At 48.4% G+C, this 23,397-nt stretch overlaps 1 protein-coding gene across 1 annotated transcript in view; it reads right to left on the minus strand.

Annotated features, from left to right (window-relative positions):
• The window catches only part of UBE2W (ubiquitin conjugating enzyme E2 W), a 46,443-nt gene that overhangs the window by 17,964 nt on the left and 5,082 nt on the right, over positions 1–23,397 (minus strand). The window contains exon 2 of the mRNA XM_066578587.1: positions 6,603–6,694. Coding sequence (XP_066434684.1) covers positions 6,603–6,694 — 92 coding nt within the window. The remainder of the gene's footprint in view (positions 1–6,602; positions 6,695–23,397) is intronic.

Below are 23,397 nucleotides of genomic sequence, written 5' to 3' on the forward strand. Positions count from 1 at the left end.
GACCCAAGTTAATAAAAAAATGTGACATGGTCATTCAGAGCTGTGTGGTGGCAAAATAGTAAAAAAAAAATCAGCTATGTATCATCCTAAAGAATGAGATATTCTATATATTGCTTCTGAGGATTTGTAGCTATGACATATCACTGGCATAAAATGATCAGCGTGTAACACGGCAGCCAGTGTGCTCCATGTATACTGTACTGCAATACTACACAGCAATACCGACCATCTGCAGCTACAGCAACTCAGATTCTAGAGGGGTCTTTTGCTGGTTTTCCAACAATCTACAGTAGATGGGAGGGTGCCAGAATATTAATCAACTCTGCTTTTTTTTTTTTACATATTATTTAGCCCCACCACACATTCAAAAAGGCGTCTCCCAGCTGCCCCACCTTCCTCTTCTATAGCATTTCACAATGCAAATTTGGCAAAAAGTGATTTCACAATTATTTGCTTTTTACTTTTTTTGTTGTCCCAAGGGGTTGTCCCATGTAGGGAGGCTACCCTCTTCACAGAATAAGGGATAACTATCTGATTGGTGAAGATTTGACCACTGTGACCGCCACCGATCCTGAAAAAAACTTTAAGTGAGTTTTTTTACTTTAGTACCTGAAATTACATTAACATTAAAAGGGGTTGTACGCCTGTGGATAGGGAATAATTGGCGGGTTGGTGGGGGTCTGACTGCTGAGAAAAAGGGTCCTGTGTCCCCCGAATGAACAGGCTCCAGACAATCCAGACAGACCACCGGTAGAGAGGACAGATTGATCCACTCGTGGTGAACACCTCAATCCTGCCTTTGCTGTGGAGCGGCACACTGCCCCCGGCTGGTGTGATGGTCGGGAGGGGGTGGGGGGTGGGGCATCGCCTACAATAGTTGGTCACCCCTAGTGGTGGTACGAGGGACAATGACAGCTCAGCGAAATGTTCAGGCTATCCTGCAGCCACATGTGTTCCAGCAGGATAATGCTGGCCGCATAAGGGTTTCCCAGGAATGTCTTCACCACCAGGTTGCCACACTTCCTTGGCCTGCCCGGGCAACAGATCTATCTTTGATTGAGACTCTATGGGACGTCAGCTTTGGCAGCCTACGAGTATGCAACATCTGTGGGCAAACAGGATAACATAGAGAGCCTATATGCCTCCAGGTCCGGCTATCTCATCATGTATCCAGGCTAGATGTACCAGAGCCTACTCTGAATTGTCTACTTTTCCCAAAAAGTTTCTGTCCGTCACTCTTTTACACTGGATAGAAATAACCAGCAGCGAACCAGCGCTGGATTTAAAAATTGTAATCTGAAAAGAGCCTCAGAGGTTAAAAGGGTTTTCCAATTTTCTATAAAACAGAATTTTTGTTACTTACCATGAAATCCCATTTTTGTCACGTTCGTTGGGAGACACAGAAGAGCTTGCTGTGTCACCTGACGATACGGACCAGAAAGAAAGATTAGTTATATTTGTGGTTCGCTCACATGGTCGGCCGCGACTAACCTGGCGAGATTAGCTGTTCAATGAGGGCTATAGAAGCCGGGCAAATGTGTCCCAAAAAGTAGGCGGAGCTTCAGTCACGCAAAACCTGACCCCTTTACGAATATTTTAGGGAAGTTTTTTGGTAGTGCGGTTCCAATTTACAACTATTTTCTATTCCAGCAGCAAAAATATAAGTACCGTGTTTCCCCGAAAATAAGACACTGCCTCCAAAAGGGCACAGTGTCTTATTTTCAGGGGGAAGGGGGCTAATACTTACCTAGTCCACAGTCTCCCGATGGTCTTCAGGGGCGCTGCGGCAAGTGTCCTCCTCGTCTGCCTGCTCAACGTCTTTCTGGCGACGGGGTTTTGAATACCCCGCCTCCAGCAAAGTAAGCGCTATGATTGGCTAATCACAGCACCGGCAGCCAATCATAGCCGGCGCTCGATGAAACAATCACAGCCATTCAGTGATGTCATCCACTGAATGGCTGTGATTGGCTCATCAAGCACCGGCTGTGATTGGCAGATGGCGCTGAGATTAGCCAATCGCAGGGCTCGCTCTGCTGGAGGCGGGGTATTCAAAGCCCCGTCACCAGCAGAAGCTGAGCAGGCAGACAGGGAGGATTCAGCCATTTGCCGCAGCACAGCCGGAGACCATCGGGACACCACGGACCAGGTGAATATTGATTTTTTTTAAATTTTGGGGGCAGGCCTTATATTTCAAGCCTCCCCCAAAAACCTAATAGGTGTTACTATCGGGGTAGGACCAGTTTTCAGGGAAACACAGTAGATGTTCTGTATCAGAAAGGGGAAAAAGATGTTTGTTTTTATAAGAAAATGTGTCAGTGAAAAAGCCCTGTGGAAGCGGTAATCCCATACTTTATAGAACCAGCTAACTCATACATCAAACCTAAGCCGCATCTTCAATTAAGATATCAGACACGTAACGCTCACTAACGGAGGCGGCTCGCACGCAACGCGTTACATCTCATGACCGATACCAGCGTAGAATTACAAGGCGGCTCCTATAGGACGCAAATATACCACCGATGCCACTTAGTACAGCGTATCAGACCCAAGGAAAGCTGGATCAGTTCACGGCTGCTTCATTTAAGGGGGCTTCCATAGCAAAATATTTTGGCACGAATTCGCCGTACATCACACCTCACATCATTTGAAGGGCTGAAATCTAAGGTGAAAATCCACTGCCAAAATTGACAAGCTGTAGAATTTTTAAAAAAAGGCACCGCAGATCAATTAAGGCCGAATGCCCACGGCCGTTCTTGCACTGGGATCCGGAGCGAGCGTTCGCCTTGGGATTCCACAGCAAATACTGCCCATAGACATGCAATGGAAAATAATTTCTATACCCACGAGTGGAAAGCAACTGCGATTTTCCGCTCGTGGAAGAAAATCGTAACATGTCCTATTCTAGTGCGAGCCTCGCACGGACGGCTTCCATTGAAGTCAATGTCCCGCAGCAAGCCGCATCGGATCTGCGCCATCGCTGGCGCAACTCTCTGCATTGTGCATGTGCGGCGGCATGCTAGCTGGCACATCCGCAGAGCAGAAATGACAGGTACGCAGGGATCAATGCCCAGGCGCAGGGTCTGATTTTGCAGTCGAATTCCGACCTGGCCGTGCTCATTCGGACTAATGCTTCCAGAAAATGCGCATATCTTGGGGCGGTGTGCTGTCTGCCCCATTATAGCTTACGAGGCTATGCATATGGACAGTGGGTGGTCTACATGGAAAGAACTCATGTCACGTCCTATCCCAGTCCATTTCACAAACAAGAAATAGCACATGCCAACGTGCAGAGTCCACGTATATTGGGGGGGCCCACAGAAGGGTTCGTAAGCTGTCCGATGCGGGTTGCGCGTTTTCTGCAGCGTGTGGATGAGATTTCTTGACACCTCACCCACAATGTTGCACTGTGAGATGCTATGTTGGCCACGTGTGAACATACTCTTAAGTGTTGGCCACATAATTACAGAGTGTGAGAATAAATGCAGTATAAAAAAAATAATTAGCCTGCGGCCAGGTGGCAGCCGGCAGTCTCCCCGCCGCTTACAAAGAAGGAGTTGCCCAAGTCCTCCGATGTGTAATGGGGAGCGGGGCGCACCACGGCCGGCTGGTGGGGGGCGCACCACGGCCGGCTATATAGTGTCACGCAGATCTCCATAGGAGCAGGGAAATCCCGCAGTATCAGCAACTGGTGGAGCGGCTTGTTGCTAAGCTGCTGGCTTAATCTATTTGGGTGCAGCCTGGTAAGCACAGGGCTTGGGAGATTTATTCATTAGGGAGTGTGAATGAGTGACTAATTAATGATCACAATGACAAACTGAAGTTGGCTTCTGTCACCGTCAAATCACTTTTCTTTTGCCAGAAGATCATGACAGTTTGCATGTAAAATGTAGCAGACATGTAATTCTGCAGAACGGATACACGTGTCCCTCTTTGTAATGGCAGGGGGACATCTGCCGGAAGATCACCTCCTTCCCACACAGATACATTCTGCAATGTGTGAATCGGGTTTGGAAATCTCGCAACCAAAATGTCCTAAAGGAAACACGGATCCCCTCATTTCCATAAGATCACCAAGATGCCTGATGAAGACGCCGGAGTATCTGTCCATCAGTTCAGCCTTATTGCCACAGCAGTGGAGGAAATGAAAGTGGAGCGCTGACTGGCTGCATTGGCAACAAGGCCTTTTTTTTTTGTTAAAAAGCTAAAAACTTGCACTGGTTAGCTTTTTAAGGTATGGATGTAATAAAACAAAGATGCGCTGATCACCCAAATAGTACCAAGAGCGATATTGACTTAAGGTCCGTTTACACGCAAAAAAGATAGCTCAAAATTTGTTCAAAAGAGATTGATAGTTTTAGCGATCATTTTGCATAAGCTGCTAATGGATACGAATACCCATTAGCAGCTTATTACCTTCATTTGCATGTAACTGAGCCTCCCAGGTAGTCTGTTCTCTGCATACAGCTCCTTTGTTCTGCCGTGGGACTGCAGCTGAATACAATGTAATCAACACTCCCGTAGAGAACACAGCATGTGGTCCCTGCTATCAACTCTCCGGTCGAACGATGGATTTTATGCTTACCTAAAAATCATCGTTTGGCCAAAAAGTAAACGATGGTAGCTTTTACACGCAACGATTATTGCTCAAGAGACATTGAGCGAATTTTGAGCGATAATCATTGTGTGTAAATGGGCCCTTACTCCAAAGTACACTATTTGTATGCTGAACAAATAAAACAGGCTATGCACTTCAACCCCAGAATGGGTCTTCCTGATGCCTGAGGAAGACTCCATTCCGAGGTTGAAATGCGTAGACTATTTGTTTTACTAAAAAAATAAAGTACTTTGAAGTAAGAGTACTTTTACATGGACCGATAGTCGCCCGATTAATAACTGAAAAGAGCAATTACGAGTGATAGTTGTCTCGTGTAAACACAGGACCCAATGGGGCAAGTGAGATCCACAAGCCAAGCAACTGTTAGGCCATGTATGAACGACTCTCCGTTTACTCTGAATGGTGGCAGGCAGCCGGAAGAGATTTCTGGCGCGCCCCACCTCTATTCAGTGAGCAATTATCACTCCTTTGTGAAGGCATAGGATTACTAATCGTTGCGCACTTAAAAGGGTTGTCCCGCGCCGAAACGGGGTTTTTTTTTTTCCAACCCCCCCCCCCCGTTCGGCGCGAGACAACCCCGATGCAGGGACGTACAGAAAGCTTACCGGAGCGCTTACCTTAATCCCCGTGCTCCGGTGACTTCTATACTTACCTGTGAAGATGGCCGCCGGAATCCTCTTCCTCCGTGGACCGCAGCTCTTCTGTGCGGTCCATTGCCGATTCCAGCCTCCTGATTGGCTGGAATCGGCACGTGACGGGGCGGAGCTACACGGAGCCTGCATTCTGCACGAGCGGCTCCATTGAAGAGAGCAGAAGACCAGGACTGCGCAAGCGCGGCTAATTTGGCCATCGGAGAGCGAAAATTAGTCGGCACCATGGAGACGAGGACGCCAGCAACGGAGCAGGTAAGTAAAAAACTTTTTATAACTTCTGTATGGCTCATAATTAATGCACAATGTATATTACAAAGTGCATTAATATGGCCATACAGAAGTGTATAGACCCACTTGCTGCCGCGGGACAACCCCTTTAAGTATCTGATAGTTGTCCAGTGTAAAATGACCCTATGTCCAAATTGCACTTGGCACTATTTGGGTGAGCAGCGTTTTTTTATGTATTGCGTCTGGGTTTGAGCCCTGGGAAGGTCCCTCCGGTGGCCCAGGAAACGGCCTGCAGCTCCAGTGTATGACTGCATGTAGCTGTGCTCATACACCGCACAACCCCCAGGTGAGAACATTAGATATATACACTACACTTGTTTTTCTAATATTACTACAACAGTTAGCGCCTTTTATTATCTCCCTTCCCCTTCTCTCTTCCTTGTGATTCATGTAGCTTTTTAGGTGGTTTTACAATTGCTCTTTAAAGGGTCTTTGTCGTCCCCTTTGAATCCCATAAACTATGCTATGGGGCTCAAAGGTGAGGGGACATGGGGTCCGGGGAGTCATTTATTATACCCACCTGGTCTGCCATTCAAGCGTGGTTTCTCCGAGAAATCAGCGCACACCGTGACTTTTCAGAAAGTTGTGTGTGCCTGCTCTCTGATGGATGGAAGAGCGTGCGCAGACAAGTCTTGTGAAAAGAGTCACTGGGTGCACGCGGATTTCTTGAGGGTGTCCAGTGCTGGAACAGGGGAAGCGGTGAGTCTACAAGCCCTCCCTATAACCCCCTCGCCTTTGAGGTCCATAGGGTAGTTTATGAAGCTCAAAGGTGATGACAGAGGCCCTTTAACAACAGGCACACCTGATGCACAAAAAGTTACGTCATGCATAAAACCTCTATAATGATGAGCATGTAAGACGGCGGGACACATTAGTATTAAGGAGTTGGCCAAAAAGTGGGTTCCTGCTTTTGTTTTTCCAAAAGGTACCTAACATATCAATGCGGGCTTCCCCACATCCTTCATATGTGTACTGAAGAGCCCATGAAGACATGCGCCGTTCATGCCAGCTAGAATGCGGTTACAGATGCTTTTCCTTTTACTTACTGTGTAATGGAGTTCTGAACGCTCTTTTCATTTAAGGTCATCCCTGGTGGCGGCTCGTTCTGCAAAGCCAACAGTTCTTTTTGCAGCCGCTTCTGCAAAGAAGTTAAAGAGGCGTCATAATATATCGACTTGCATTGACATAGTGTTTCATTAAGCTTTCTAGTACTGCATTACGGCCTCGGTGCGTCCCGTCATAACGGGTGGAGCCCATTCACTTCAAAAAAAACATTTTTTCCCATAAAAACAACCTACAAAGAACCCACATACAGTAAAATGTGAACAGCAACAATGCCAGCTGGAAGCAAACAAAGGATCCGTGACAAGGCTGGAAGCAGAGTAAATATCACAGCGGGCGGGCGGCGTTAGCAGATAAATGCCTCTAAGATGATGCCATGTTTATGCAGAGGGCAAAGTACAAGATTTTGTGTGTTTTGTAATGTCATTGTTTTAAAATACAATAAAGCTGTTTACTCTTTGGTATATGATGCAACCTGCTTAAAGGGGTTGTCCAACAGTTCCCAAAGTTCAGATTAGAATGTTCAGAGAGTAGATTGACATATAGAACTAATTACTCACCTTATAAATACCCCATCCCACCACCAGGGATGCTACTCCGGTCTCAGATGCTCCTGCAGCGGTTCATTAGTCACGTGACCATTGCAGCCAACTGCTGGCCTCAGTGCTGCGCATGCACAAATGGCCTCCAACCCAGGCTATTGGCGGTAGCTGTCATGTGAATCATGAACTGCATGCTTCTGGGACAGGACCGGAGACCAGGAAGGTAAAAACCCTTTTCAGAACAGTTTTCCTCGGGATACAAAGTTGTAATGTATATATGGGGGGACAGAGCAAAAGTTGCGAACTTGCGCAGAGCAACTAATCCTGTCGTAATTATACGGGTAGATCGTCACTCAGCTTTCTGTGTCATTCTGCCATCTTTATGGTCTAGGGAAAGCTGGGTTGAGCTCATTAATATTCATTCCCCTACCGTCACATTAGCACCAGAGAGGGGGGTCTTGGATGTAACTTGTTTCTGGGACCAGCATGGAAGTCCTTTGTGGTGATGTTAAAGTGACATGGGGATGGCAATGACTGCCTTCCCCAACCATCTGTCCCCCAACCAGGCAGTACAGCATGTCGCCTTGATACTGAATTTAGGAGACATTTATAATGGGGATTATGGGTTATCTGAAGGTCCCAGCCCAACAGTTATATTTTCGGTACCGCGGACCCAGTGCACTTACTGTTGTTGCTGTGAAACCCCCAAGATCGCCTCTGTGCGTAGCCGATCATGTGTTGCATATCATTTTTGGTATTCACGCATTGGAGGATTCCTGATACGAAACATGGCGGCCATAGCTCCCCCATGGAAGCGCCTACTGGGGAAATCTGGCCGAAATGTTAAATCGGGGTTCCATGCAGATGATCTACACTTATACTCAGCACGCCTATCAATGATGTAAAAAGGCCGGCAGAGGTGAAGTTCTATAAAAGCTTCAAAACTAAGGGGGTCACCCTCCCCAAATTGTCAGACGCAGGAGTAGCATCTACTACAAGCCGATTCCCAATCCGCATGATCGCCTCGCTCACCAGGACTATTCAGACTGCTATTGTCTCTTATTTTATCCGGTTTGGGTTTATTTGTACGCTCCTTACCCTTTTATGTAAATATTTTTTGGAATATTTAAATCTAAGTACTGCTACCCGTCTTTAGAATAAAACTTAAAACATTTTTACTCGTTCTTGAACGCTTAAAGGGATCCATAACGCCGAAGTGTGTTAACTCTGTGTTGGCTGGTGGAAACCGAGGTGGCTGACCTACCTGCCAAGAATGGTCAGCGATGGCAGCGAGGTGTGCTGGGGCGTGCTAGGCCGTGCAGGGGGCAATTTTGGCTCCATCTTGCACGATTACAGGGGCTGGAACTAAGTCAACCCTGTGTTCCGTATTTCACAGGTTGGCGTCCGTTGGACCCGTAATCTGCAGTCTGCCACCGTATTCATAACAAAGACATCAACGGAATAGCCATAGGATCACGAGAATGGGAGTGTGCGCGACAAGAGGAGAGTCTAGGAAGATTACAGAAATCTTCCTATTACGTATGCGGTGCCGCAGGATGGAGCTCAGTGTGATAACTACTGACCTACAAGTGTGCCATCCTCAGCAAACGGAGCCATGGAACCCCCATTCTCAAGATGCACAGCAAACGGCGCCATGGAACCCGCATTCTCAAGAACCTCAGCAAACGGAGCCATGGAACCCCCATTCTCAAGAACCTCAGCAAACGGAGCCATGGAACCCCCATTCTCAAGAACCTCAGCAAACGGAGCCATGGAACCCCCATTCTCAAGATGCACAGCAAACGGCGCCATGGAACCCCTATTCTCAAGAACCTCAGCAATAGGCGCCATGGAACCCCCATTCTCAAGAACCTCAGCAAACGGAGCCATGGAACCCCCATTCTCAAGATGCACAGCAAACGGCGCCATGGAACCCCTATTCTCAAGAACCTCAGCAAACGGAGCCATGGAACCCCCATTCTCAAGATGCACAGCAAACGGAGCCATGGAACCCCCATTCTCAAGATGCACAGCAAACGGAGCCATGGAACCCCCATTCTCAAGATGCACAGCAAACGGAGCCATGGAACCCCCATTCTCAAGAACCTCAGCAAACGGAGCCATGGAACCTCCATTCCCAAGAACCTCAGCAAACGGAATCAGGTAACCCCCATTCTCAAGAAGCTCAGCAAACCAAACCAGGGAACCCCCATTCTCAAGAAGCTCAGCAAAAGGAAACCAGGGAACCCCCATTCTCAAGAACCTCAGCAAACGGAACCAAGGAACCCCCATTCTCAAGAACCTCAGCAAACGGAACCAGGGACCCACATTCTCAAGAACCTCGGCAAACGGAGCCATGGAACCCCCATTCTCAAGAACTTCAGCAAATGGAACCAGGGAACCCCCATTCTCAAGAACCTCAGCAAATGGAACCAGGGAACCCCTATTCTCAAGAACCTCAGCAAACGGAACCAGGGACCCCCATTCTCAAGAACTTCAGCAAATGGAACCAGGGACCCCTTATTCTCAAGAACATCAGCAAATGGAACCAGGGAACCCCCATTCTCAAGAACCTCAGCAAATGGAACCAGGGAACCCCCATTCTCAAGAACCTCAGCAAATGGAACCAGCGAACCCCCATTCTCAAGAACCTCAGCAAACGGAACCAAGGAACCCCCATTCTCAAGAACCTCAGCAAACGGAACCAAGGAACCCCAATTCTCAAGAACCTCAGCAAACGGAACCAAGGAACCCCAATTCTCAAGAACCTCAGCAAACGGAACCAAGGAACCCCCATTCTCAAGAACCTCAGCAAACGGAGCCATGGAACCCTTATTCTCAAAAACCTCAGCAAACGGAACCAAGGAACCCCCATTCTCAAGAACCTCAGCAAACAGAGCCATGGAACCCCAATTCTCAAGAACCTCAGCAAACGGAACCAAGGAACCCCCATTCTCAAAAACCTCAGCAAATAGAACCAGGGAAACTCTTTTCTCAAAAACCTCAGCAAACGGAGCCATGGAACCCCCATTCTCAAGATGCACAGCAAACGGCGCCATGGAACCCCTATTCTCAAGAACCTCAGCAAACGGAGCCATGGAACCCCCATTCTCAAGAACCTCAGAAAATGGAGCCATGGAACCCCCATTCTCAAGAACCTCAGCAAACGGAGCCATGGAACCCCCATTCTCAAGATGCACAGCAAACGGCGCCATGGAACCCCTATTCTCAAGAACCTCAGCAAACGGAGCCATGGAACCCCCATTCTCAAGATGCACAGCAAACGGAGCCATGGAACCCCCATTCTCAAGAAGCTCAGCAAACGGAGCCATGGAACCCCCATTCTCAAGAACCTCAGCAAACGGAGCCATGGAACCTCCATTCTCAAGAACCTCAGCAAACGGAATCAGGTAACCCCCATTCTCAAGAAGCTCAGCAAACCAAACCAGGGAACCCCCATTCTCAAGAAGCTCAGCAAAAGGAAACCAGGGAACCCCCATTCTCAAGAACCTCAGCAAATGGAACCAGGGAACCCCTATTCTCAAGAACCTCAGCAAACGGAACCAGGGACCCCCATTCTCAAGAACCTCGGCAAACGGAGCCTTAGAACCCCTATTCTCAAGAACTTCAGCAAATTGAACCAGGGACCCCTTATTCTCAAGAACCTCAGCAAATAGAACCAGGGAACCCCCATTCTCAAGAACCTCAGCAAATGGAACCAGGGAACCCCCATTCTCAAGAACCTCAGCAAATGGAACCAAGGAACCCCCATTCTTAAGAACCTCAGCAAACGGAACCAAGGAACCCCCATTCTCAAGAACCTCAGCAAACGGAGCCATGGAACCCCTATTCTCAAGAACCTCAGCAAACGGAGCCATGGAACCCCTATTCTCAAAAACCTCAGCAAACGGAACCAAGGAACCCCCATTCTCAAGAACCTCAGCAAACGGAACCAAGGAACCCCCATTCTCAAGAACCTCAGCAAACGGAACCAAGGAACCCCCATTCTCAAGAACCTCAGCAAACGGAACCAAGGAACCCCCATTCTCAAGAACCTCAGCAAACGGAGCCATGGAACCCCTATTCTCAAAAACTTCAGCAAATAGAACCAGGGAAACTCTTTTCTCAAAAACCTCAGCAAACGGAGCCATGGAACCCCCATTCTTAAGATCCTATGTAACTGCATCCCATGTACATTATTAAAGGGAATGTGTCTTCAAAAAATGGTCTATTGTATAAATAAAGTTTTATGGTCAAAATATTTTTTGAGAATGTTTGTTGTTTTTCACTTTCATTTTGAATGTTACAATCCATAGTTAAAATAAAAATCCTAAAAATTCCTGCAGTTTCCACGCCGCCCACTAATCCCAATAGGTCGGCACTCCCTGTTCCGAAGAGAAAAACTTCAGTAATTCGTCACATAAATGGGATGAAAATGCAGTATTCACTATAGGTCACAGCTCGTCTCCTCACCCTCCCATTCACAATGACCTCTGTAAAGGTCACAGAGCATGCCCACAACACTCACAGAAGTCAATGGATCCTCTCCCGTCCATTGTGTCTACGAGGCTGCCGTAAAAAATTTCCAAATGCTGTTCTAGCTGCAGCTCAGGGGTACTGATCGCCCCCCCCATAGTCAACTACAAAAAACAGGATTAAAAAAAAAAATAAAAAATCTACAAATCAAAAATCAATAATTGTTTTAAAAAAATGGAATCCTGTTTGTTTGATTCCATTCCGGTTCACTTCCTAAAACGGAACAAATAGCGCAATCTGCTATATGTTCCCTTAAAATAACAGAACCAGAAAGGAAACAAAATGGAAAGCGTTTTTTTTTTTAACCCATTGAAATCAATAGGGGGGGGGGGGGTAACGCTCATTTCCGTGTGGAGTCCTTTTTCTGCTCCAAAAACAGAACAGCCAGATGGAAGTAAAAATGTAAATAGCGAAGGAAGGCGTGAAGGAGCCCTCACCCCGAACGCATCGGTATTACTCTCCCATTGTCAGCTGTCCTGTTATTACATGACGGTGCTTGTAGATGGATCAATAAAGGTCAGATATCCTCGTAAAGAGGTTTATAGGCTTGTAAATGCTAAGAGTGTAATTGTGGGCTTGTTCCTGTGATAGCGCTGTATGCGGAGGGTGTGCGCTATTAGGGCCACCAGGAACATATGGCATCTAGGAGCCTTACAAGTGCTACTATAAGCTCCGGGAGCGGCTCAGGTGCCTATGGTGCGCCAGTCTGCATTTACTACCTACCTGTGCAGTCACACTCCTCCCTCCCCCAGACATGACCGTGCGGCTACAAGGGCACAAACCTACTAATGTGCGTAATAATTGCCAAGTGTGCCCTAATGATCCCCGCTGTGTTCTGGCAGTACGGCAGCCGATCACATGGAGTGACGACACAGAATGCAAAGCTTTCATCCAGCCTCGCGGCCATCTTGGGATTCCTCATCACACTTAACCCCTTCCCTCGTGTCCTTGGCCACAAGATACTTGGAGCTCGTTCACATCGGCGCTTTGGTTTGCGTTTTGAACTGACTTTTTTTTTTTCTTAAATGGAACATATAGCAAAACGGCATTCAACCCGTGGATTGCTTCTTCTAACTGGGCGGTTAAAAAAACAAAAACGTTTATTTCTGTTTACATCTGTTTTAGCGGATTTTATTTCTGGTATTTTCATCTTTCTAGCCTTCTGCTCGCTTAAAACAGATCTGTTAGACGGACATCAAAAACGGAACAAAAACGCAAGTTTTTCTGTTCGATTCCATCCCCCACTGACTACAAAAGAAAGAAAAACAAAAAATACGGAAGCGTCCTTTGTTTGATTTCCATTTTTCCTCTGAAAACACGGGAGGCGATCGGCGCTATTTTTTTCTGTTTAAAAAAACGAAATTCAAATGCAGCAGGAAAAGAACTGAGCGGAACTAAAGAGCTTCACCCCGCAAGAGAAGGCGCTGCGGGCAAGCTCCACCCACAGGGGCACCCGTCAGGCCGCCTCGCCCACTGCGGTACCAGAGTGGAGCGCTCACGCTCAGGAAGGTGCATGGGCACGCTCACAGACACAACAGTAAGGCGCCTTCACACGGGACGGAAAGGTTTGAAGAATCTCCCCTGGCAGAATCAGGAAGGGAGGGGGGGGGGGGGGGGGGGGATCCACAATTAAAAACACGGCCAAATCTGCCCCCTTAGGTGTGTATTGGACCAGTGACTACGCCACATGTGAAGGAGCCCTCAGGTGTAGGCAAGTAGAAGAGTAAGCTCAAACCTCTGTCCATGGGGGAAGGAGGAGACGTTACAGTACATTTACTGCTGGGGAGAGAAGCGTCAGGCCGCTGAAGCTCTAGATGCGACTAAACTGCGATGGGGAAATGTTTTTTTTGTTTTTTTTTTAAACATTTGGTGGCGTTTCCAAATGTAAAACTATTTCCTGAGGTGCCCGAAGACTGGGAAATTGGAGAACCGCTGTACTACCAGGTCACCCGACTACATCAAGCTCATCAAGTGATCGCCGAGGAGCCCTGCAGCCTAACACTGGCTCACTACCAACCGCTATACCAACATGGGACTACAATGTAGCGTGCCATGCCCATCAACACCGCCAGTCACACCGCTTCTCACAGCAAAGTGGCGGACATTTCTACCAAATGAGACACACGGGCCGTCTAAGACAACCACAGGCTATGACTTGTTCACACGACTAGCCCCCACCCATCACTAGAACACGGAAACCCCCAGTCCCCCTCTCTGTAGAAGCGCAGGAGTTTGTACCGGGCGGCAGTCGCCATGAATCCTGCCGCTCCTTTCACACTCCTCCTCACTGCGGCACCCTTTCTTCTAATGATGCAGAAACGAGATCACCGACTTAAAGGGATATTCCCATCCCAACCGAACAAGGCTCATAGGAATATTGACCCGTACACCGTAACCACTGAGCGCCCACAGCTGAACCCCACCCTGTCCGCAGCCGAGGGCCCTGCATACTTGTGCGGGCAGGCGTGGGCGTTCGCAGGGACCTCTGTATTTCCAGGCTTTCTGCGCTGCAGATGGTTCGCACGACTCGCCGTCAGACATGCGCAGTAAAGATTTTTTTTGTAATCTCCTGCTTTCCCGCGGGATTTGCGGACCGTTCACAGTGTCAGCTGCGGACGGGCCACGGATTGGATGGCTTCCATTGACTTCAATGGAAGCTGTCCGTGTGGGAACCGCACAGAAATGGAGCATGCTGTGGTTTGTTCTCCGGACCAAAACGTTCGCAAAAAAAAATCCGCATGATTTAAGTAATTTGCGTACGCCCGTGCTTCCCTAAGAGGGGCTTGATTTGTGTTGAGATACTCCGCAAATTAAATCCGCCCTTGGACACTGAGCCTAATGGAAACGGACGATATGCTGTGTCCATAACGCTAACAGAAGTGAATGGGAAGTTACGGAACCAGTAGGACAGCCAAGACAGTATGTAACGACCCAAGGCACTGCGGCCCTGACAGTACATGGGGGTCCGGCAGGGAATGGGTGGGCTGTCTATAAGGCCGTGCTTACACGAATGTATTATGAAACGCAGCATTTCACTGGGGTGCGGAACGCTGCGGTTTTTTGGCTTTGCGGGACAGAGTATCTCCCGCACGCCGTCACGCACCGCTTCCGTTTTTTTACATTTCCCTTCTATTGGGTCTTAGCAACGCCGCACATACACAATGTAATTGCATGTGTACAGCATTTCTGGGCACGCTCCCATAGAGACGAATCTGGGCTCTATCACGCGCAATACGTGGTAAAATAAACTATGCCGCTTCCTTTTTTGTGCATGTATTAGGCCTCATGTCCACGGGGAAAATCAGGCCCGCTACGGATTCCCCATGGAGAATCTGCAGCGGGTCCCTCCTGCCCCGCGGACATGAGCGCTGAAAATAAGAATAAATCAGAATTAACTCACCTCTCCGCACGCTCCGGATCCTTCCTTCGCTGCCGCGTCATCTTCTCTGTGTCGCGGCCGGATCTTCTTTCTTCGGCCCGGCGGATGCGCAGGATGACGTCGGTGACGTGCCCCGCGCATGCGCCGGCCCGAAGCAAAATGATCCGGCCGCGACTGAGAGAAGATGGCGCCGTGGCGAAGAAAAGAAACAGAGCGGGTGAGTAAAATCTGATTTTTGTCTCCCACGGATCCAGACGGCTTCCATAGGCTTCAATAGAAGCCCGCGGGAGCCGTCCCCACCGGAGACCCGCACAAAAATGGAGCATGGTCCAGATTTTTTCATGCTCCATTTTAAAAAAAATCCCTTTTATTGACCATCCGCGGGTATTTATCTACCCGCAGGTGGTCAATGCATCCCTATGGGATGCGGATCCGCGGGCAGGTGATCCGCTGCGGATTTAAAATAATCTTTTGCCCGTGGACATCAGGCCTTATACACAATGAATATACACAAGTGTGAGAGGAACAGCGAAAATCAATGTCTATCACGTGTGTAATACGCGATTCAACCACGCTGGTGTGAGCCCGGCCTACCACAGCGCCTGGAAACGAAGGAAGGCGCGTTAGATTTATCCTGGCACAAGAATTGTTCTCGCATTCGCACAATGTACAGATGTAGCAAAATGTAACCAAAGACTGATCGACTTGCTGCGACAAGTCATCTTACATTAACCCCTTAACGACCAGCCCATAGTGTTTTTACGTCCTCCCGAAGTGGGCTCTATTCTCTGAGGACGTAAAAACATGCTTCCTGCAGAGAATAGTGCCCCTCGGGATGTGGACGTGACAGCTCCATGCTGTCGGTGTCCGCAGGTAGCTGACAGCATGGAGCTGTCATCCCGGGCTGTTCGGAGCCCCCCCCGGCATTGCGATCGGCGCTATGCAATGCATAGCGCCGATCGCAAAAAAAGTAAATAAAAGGACATAAAAGTTAAAGATTCAGCTGCTCTGATGGATCGGATCCATCGGAGCAGCTGAAATTACTCACCCAGGTCCGGCACGCTGCTCCCCGCTCTCCTGCCGCTCCGGGGCCCGAAGCCGGTCTTCTGCGCATGCGCGCCAGGCGGCATTACGTCAGCCGCATGCGCAGAAGGCCCGGCGGCGCGGGAGATTTAAAATCTCCTGGCTCCCGGCTCCTGTAGGTAGCCGGGAGGCAGGAGATGTCAGCGGGGACTGCGGTGAGCGGTCCCCGGTACCGCGATCGCCGTTATCCAATGGTTAGCGGCGATCGCGAAAAAGTTAAAAAAAAGTTTTAAAAAAGTCAGTTTCACCTCCCCTCATGGATCGGATCCATGAGGGGAGGTGAAAATACTCACCCCCAGTCCTCAGCGGTGTCCCGATGTCCCGGGACCCGAATCCCCGTCTGCGCATGCGCGCCCGATGATTGACATCGGGCGCGTGAACAGACGGGCTCGAGCCCCGGGAAATTTAAAATCCCTCTGCTTCTGGCTGCCATGTGTAGCTAGGAGCAGAGAGATTATACCGGGGACATGATCACTGTCATCCAATGGATGACAGTGATCATGTAAAGTGAGAAAAAAGTGTAAAAAAGTTAAAAAAAAAAAAGTAAAAAAAAGTTTTTAAAAGTTTAAAAAGCGTACGTTTCATCTCCCCTCATGGATCATATCCGTGAGGGAGGATGAAAGTACGTACCTAAGGCCCCCAGATTTATCCGCGGACCTTACCACAGCTTCTGCACACGCGCCCGTCGCCAAAATGGCGGGCGCATGCGCAAAAGCTGTGGATTGCCAGGATAATTTAAATTCTCCCTGCTCCTGGCTACAAAACGTAGCCAAGAGCATGGAGATTTAATGGGGGTCCGCGGTGAGCGGTTCCTGGTCACGTGTTCGCCATTATCCAATAATGGCGATCACGTAAAAGTAAAAAAAATAAATTTGAAGTTTCATCTCCCCTCACTGATGCGATCGGTGAGAGGAGATGAATCTTTTTACCGGAGGCCTGCGTATTTGAATCCCGACGCGATCTTCCTCCGTGGACCTTCCAGGATTCTGTACATGCGACCGCCGGCAAAAAGCCGGACACATGCGCAGGAGTCAGGGAGCCCAGGAAACTTAAAATCTCCTTGCTCCCAGCGACCAACGGTCACAGAGAGCCTGGAGCAGTGACGGGTGGCCTCGTTGAGCCGTCCCCGGTCACGTGATAAAAAGGTAGCGATCTACCTTAGGCCGGTCTCACATGACCGGATAGGAATTACGGATTCCGCATGCGTCTGATCCGGGGTAATACGCAGATCAATCGCATTGGATTACACAATTCCGCTCACATTAGCGGGTCAGAATTGCGTAATCCACTCGCAGAAAAGAGAACGCAGCAGGTTCTATTTTACTGCGGATATCGGCAACATAGAGCCCATTGTGCTCCATGGTCGCGGATATACCCGCAGTCCATACGCAACTACATTGTATACGGGCTGCGGGTACCCGCGTCATCGCTAAGCGATGGTGCGGGAAATACAAACAAAGGTGTACTGTGCATGACCGCCTGTGTGAGTACGCAGTTATGCGCAGTACATTACGCAGCCGTACGCAGGGTCACAGCCGGGCTCACAGATGGGATCCGCTGTGGGCCTCCGCAAGCGGATTCCGCCTGCACCCGCGTGAGCCCGGCGTTATTCAGACCGCTACCTGTGATACGTATTTTACAAGAAGCCCCGGGAACGCTCGCCTTCCTGCAGTTCCAGGAGCACCTTGTTGAGCGCCTTCTGTGCGAGACCGCCGCACCTCATCAAGCTTACGGAGACTCACGGAACGCCACTTTTTACACCCCATACCCGCCACTGAGGTCATGAAATACCCCCAAAAAGCATGAGAGGAGGGGGGGGGGATACCCGGTTTTATTGCCCCATGGGCCCATTCCAACCAGCCTCCGTAATTACCCCTGTCTTCGGAAATACTACACAGTTCACATTTTTACTTTTATCTAAGATTTGCGAACGCCAAAAAGGGCGCGGAGGGTGTGGGGGAGGGGGGGAATTTTTAGGGAGTCAATCTTTATTCTGTACAAATAAGCAATGGGGCCTGGAATTTATTCAGTTGTGCCCTAAAATCCAACAGGTGTTCCGTCCTTTATAGGCCTTGCCATGCGTCCTGTAAGTAGATTAGGGCCACAATGGGTATGTTTCTGAACTCGGGACAAACGGGGGTATGCATTTTGGGGTGAACGTCTTCATTCCTATGTGCACTGTACAAAAAAACTGTTTTTAAATTGAAAAAATTGCCAAAAAAATTGAAAATCGTAACTTTTTCCTTCTGCTTTGCTTAGATTCATTCAAATACTGTGGGGTCAAAATACGCAGCACACCCCTAGATGAATTCGTTAAGGGGTCTAGTTTTCAAAATGGGGTCATTTGAGGGGGTTCTTTATAGTTTTGGCCGCTCAATGGCTCTATAAGTGGGCAATGGGGCCTGAAATTTATTCAGTGGTACCCTGAAATCCAACGGGTATTCCTTTCATTGTAGGCCTAGCCATGGGTCCTGTAAGTCTATTAGGGCCACAATGGGTATGTTTCTGAACACGGGACAAACAGGGGTATCCATTTTGGGGTGAAAGCCTTCATTTATATGTGTGCTGTACAAAAAAAACTGTTTTTAAATTGACACAATAGCCCAAAAAATGAAAATCCTATTTTTTTCCTTTTGCTTTGCTTAAATTTATTCAAAAACTGTGGGGTCAAAATATGCAGTACATCCCTAGATAAATTCGTTAAGGGGTCTAGTTTTCAAAATGGGGTCATTTGTGGGGGTTCTATATGGTTTTGGGCGCTCAAGAACTCTACAAGTGGGCAATGGGGCCTAAAAGGACTTCAAGCAAAATCTATGTTCTGAAAGCCACCAATTACTCCTTTTATTTTGGGCCCCGTTGTGCATGCGGACATAAGATTAGGGCCACAATGGGTATATTTCTGAAAACAGCACAAACAGGGGTATCCATTTTGGGGTGTAAGTCTTCCTTCATATGTGTGCTGTACAAAAAAAGCTTTTTTTAAAATGACAGAATTGCCAAAAAAACAAAAATCCAAATTTTTTCCTTTTGCTTTGCTTGAATTTATTCAAAAACTGTGGGGTCAAAATGCGCAGTACACCCCTAGATAAATTTGTTAAGGAGTCTAGTTTTCAAAATGGGGTCATTTGTGGGGGTTCTCTATGGTTTTGGCGCTCAAGAACTCTACAAGTGGGCAATGGGGCCTAAAAGGACTTCAAGCAAAATTTGTGTTCCGAAAGCCACCAGTCGCTCCTTTCATTTTGGGCTCCGTTGTGTATCCAGACATAAGATTAGGGCCACAATGGGTATGTCTCTGAACACGGGACAAACAGGGGTATCCATTTTTGGGTGCAAGTCTTCCTTCATATGTGTGCTGTACAAAAAAAGCTGTTTTTAAAATGACAGAATTGCCGAAAAAACGAAAATCACAATTTTTTCCTTTTGCTTGGTTTGAATTCATTCAAAAACTGTGGGGTCAAAATATGCAGTACACCCCTAGATAAATTCCTTAAGGGGTCTAGTTTTCAAAATGGGGTCATTTGTGGGGGTTTTCTATGGTTTTGGGCGCTCAAGAACTCTACATGTGTGCTATGGGGCCTAAAAGGACTTCAAGCAAAATTTCTGTTTTGAAAGACACTGACTACTCCTTTCATTTTGGGCCCCGTTGTGGACTCAGATATAACAATAGGGCCACAATGGGTATATTTCTGAACACAGGAGAAATAGGGGTATCCATTTTGGGGTGTAAATCCTGATTTTCATGTAAACTATAGGAAAAAAATATGTCTTTAAAATGACAGATTTGCAAAAATATGAAATTTTACTTTTTCTCCTCTAAATTGAATTAATTCCTGAAAAAAAACTGTGGGGTCAAAATACTCATGACACCCCTCAGTGAATACATTAAGGGGTGTAGTTTTTAAAATGAGGTCATTTGGGGGGGTATCTATTATTCTGACACTCATGAGCCTTTCCAATCTCGGCTTGGTATAGAAAAACAAAGTGTTCCTCAAAATGCTAAAAAGTAATGTTAAATTTGTACGTCTCCTAAATAGTTTTAAAAAAAACGAAAGTTTTTCCACTGTGCGCCCAAAATAAAGTAAACGGGTGGAAATATAAATCTTAGCAAAAATTTCTATATTATGTTTGCACATATTTAAGATATTGCAGTTGGAAATGTGAAAAAATGACGATTTTTTCAAAATTTTCCCAATTTTGGCGCTTTTAATAAATAAACACAATTTCTATCGGTCTATTTTTTCCGCCTAAATGAAGCACAACATGTGGCGAAAAAACAATGTCAGAATCGCTTGGATATGCAAAACCTTTCTGGTGTTTTTCCATGTTAAATTGACACATGTCAGATTTGCAAAATTTGGCCTGGTCATTAAGGCGCAAACAGGCTTGGTCACTAAGGGGTTAAAGGGCAGCTGACGTAGAATCCGCATGCGGAATCTGGCCCTAGCAGCAGCGGCGTCCGTGCGTGCGTACCTGCCTTTCTTTTAGCTTCATCCGTACCGCGGATGGTCCGTGCGGCTCGCCGTCCGACATGCGCAATACAGATTTTTATTTTTTAACCCCTGCTCTTCCAGTGTCATCGCCCAGCGATGATGCAAACATTGTGACCTTTCTGCAATGTTAACTGCAGAAGAAACGCAGATCGGGCAGATTCCATTGACTTCAATGGAAGCCATCCACACAAAAATGGAGCGTGCGCCGACGTTTTATCCACGAGCGGAAACAGCAATTGGTTTCCGCTCGTGTGTACGAAGAATCACTTTTCCATAGCGTGCTATGGGCGGTATTTGCTGCGGAACCCGAAGACGGACCTATGGGCTCCCGACACGGCAGACCCGGATTCCACATGGAGATTTCCGCTGTTTTACAACAGATTTCAATTAAAAATGGTTGCAGATTCTACATTTTTTTTGCGCGGAGAAAAAAAAAACACGAGCGCAATCCAAACAGAAGTCCTGCCTAGCCCCCCCTCTCTCTAGAAGCTACCTGAAAAGTATTTGCCTACAAATGCGCAACGCATCCTCAATGTGATTGCGGATGCAGTGCGATTAAAATGCACCCACAGACATCAATGGAGCCCATTCGTGCGGAATATGTGCTAAAATGGGAGCATGCTGCGATTTCTGCATGCGTGAAACGGAGCTGCGGACGCTTAATCATTTCTATGGGCGCCTGAGACAGCGGATCATGCGTGCGGATACCAATTGCGGATTCCGCAAATAAAATCTACCCGTGTGCAGCGCGCCTAAATCTAGTATGGCCTGGTACAACGTGGACCACTTGACAGGGCAGAGGTTACCATCTTGCGCCCCAATAAGCGGATCCTGGTTGTCAGGGTAGGTCTGGTTGGGTAGGTGGCATAGTTACCACCCGCACCTCCGCATGGACTTACAATAGACTCATGGAGAATACGAGGTTCCTGCTGCTTGGTCACCGGCCAGCAATGTAGGTAAGGATGCTACATAGTAACACGGTTAGTAAGGCTGCAAGGAAAGGAGTCCGTCCAGTTGGACCTACAATCCTGCAGCGATGAGGAGGGAGATAAACCTCATCAGTAATAGCCGAGCTTCCTCATTACCGGGGAGATAAGATCTTCTGGATGCCAAACATAACTATCACAATCCTCGGTATCAGCCAACTGGCACGCGTCCGCAGGGAAAGACGCTGAGTTTTTTTACACAGCGTATTTTAGCCTTTCCCGTTGGAATAGCAACCTGCGTAAAAAACGCATTATTACGTGTGCAATTGTGTATTTACTGCACCCCATTTATTTCAATGTGTGAAATGCATGCGATTTTTGCATGCATAGAATATGCAAGCGCTGGGGTATACAAGGCGGTGCAACAGGGCGGGCGCTGGGGTATACAAGGCGGTGCAACAGGGCGGGCGCTGGGGTATACAAGGCGGTGTAACAGGGCGGGCGCTGGGGTATACAAGGCGGTGTAACAGGGCGGGCGCTGGGGTATACAAGGCGGTGTAACAGGGCGAGCGCTGGGGTATACAAGGCGGTGTAACAGGGCGAGCGCTGGGGTATACAAGGCGGTGTAACAGGGCGAGCGCTGGGGTATACAAGGCGGTGTAACAGGGCGAGCGCTGGGGTATACAAGGCGGTGTAACAGGGCGGGCGCTGGGGTATACAAGGCGGTGTAACAGGGCGGGCGCTGGGGTATACAAGGCGGTGTAACAGGGCGGGAGCTGGGGTATACAAGGCGGTGTAACAGGGCGGGAGCTGGGGTATACAAGGCGGTGTAACAGGGCGGGAGCTGGGGTATACAAGGCGGTGTAACAGGGCGGGAGCTGGGGTATACAAGGCGGTGTAACAGGGCGGGCGTTTGGGTATACAAGGCGGTGTAACAGGGCGGGCGTTTGGGTATACAAGGCGGTGCAACAGGGCGGGCGCTGGGGTATACAAGGCGGTGCAACAGGGCGGGCGCTGGGGTATACAAGGCGGTGTAACAGAGCGGGCGCTGGGGTATACAAGGCGGTGTAACAGAGCGGGCGCTGGGGTATACAAGGCGGTGTAACAGAGCGGGAGCTGGGGTATACAAGGCGGTGTAACAGAGCGGGAGCTGGGGTATACAAGGCGGTGTAACAGAGCGGGAGCTGGGGTATATAAGGCGGTGCAACAGGGCGGGCGTTGGGGTATACAAGGCGGTGCAACAGGGCGGGCGCTGGGGTATACAAGGCGGTGCAACAGGGCGGGCGCTGGGGTATACAAGGCGGTGCAACAGGGCGGGCGCTGGGGTATACAAGGCGGTGTAACAGAGCGGGCGCTGGGGTATACAAGGCGGTGTAACAGAGCGGGCGCTGGGGTATACAAGGCGGTGTAACAGAGCGGGCGCTGGGGTATACAAGGCGGTGTAACAGAGCGGGTGTTGGGGTATACAAGGCGGTGTAACAGAGCGGGTGTTGGGGTATACAAGGCGGTGTAACAGAGCGGGTGCTGGGGTATACAAGGCGGTGTAACAGAGCGGGTGTTGGGGTATACAAGGCGGTGTAACAGAGCGGGCGTTTGGGTATACAAGGCAGTTGTATGGAAATGTTAATCAGGGATAAATATATAGAGAGATATAACAGGGAGGTACGAAGGACAGGTGTATCCGATATAGCCAGGTATGTATCAGGTTGGTTACAGGGGATGTATACACAGGGGGGTAAAATATCACAGATAGATGGGGATGTACATATAGGTGTAGGAGATATAGCAGGGATATGTGGGGAACAGGTAATGTACATACAGAA

This window comes from Eleutherodactylus coqui, chromosome 9, assembly GCF_035609145.1.
Source record: "Eleutherodactylus coqui strain aEleCoq1 chromosome 9, aEleCoq1.hap1, whole genome shotgun sequence".
Classification (NCBI taxonomy): Eukaryota; Metazoa; Chordata; class Amphibia; order Anura; family Eleutherodactylidae; genus Eleutherodactylus; species Eleutherodactylus coqui.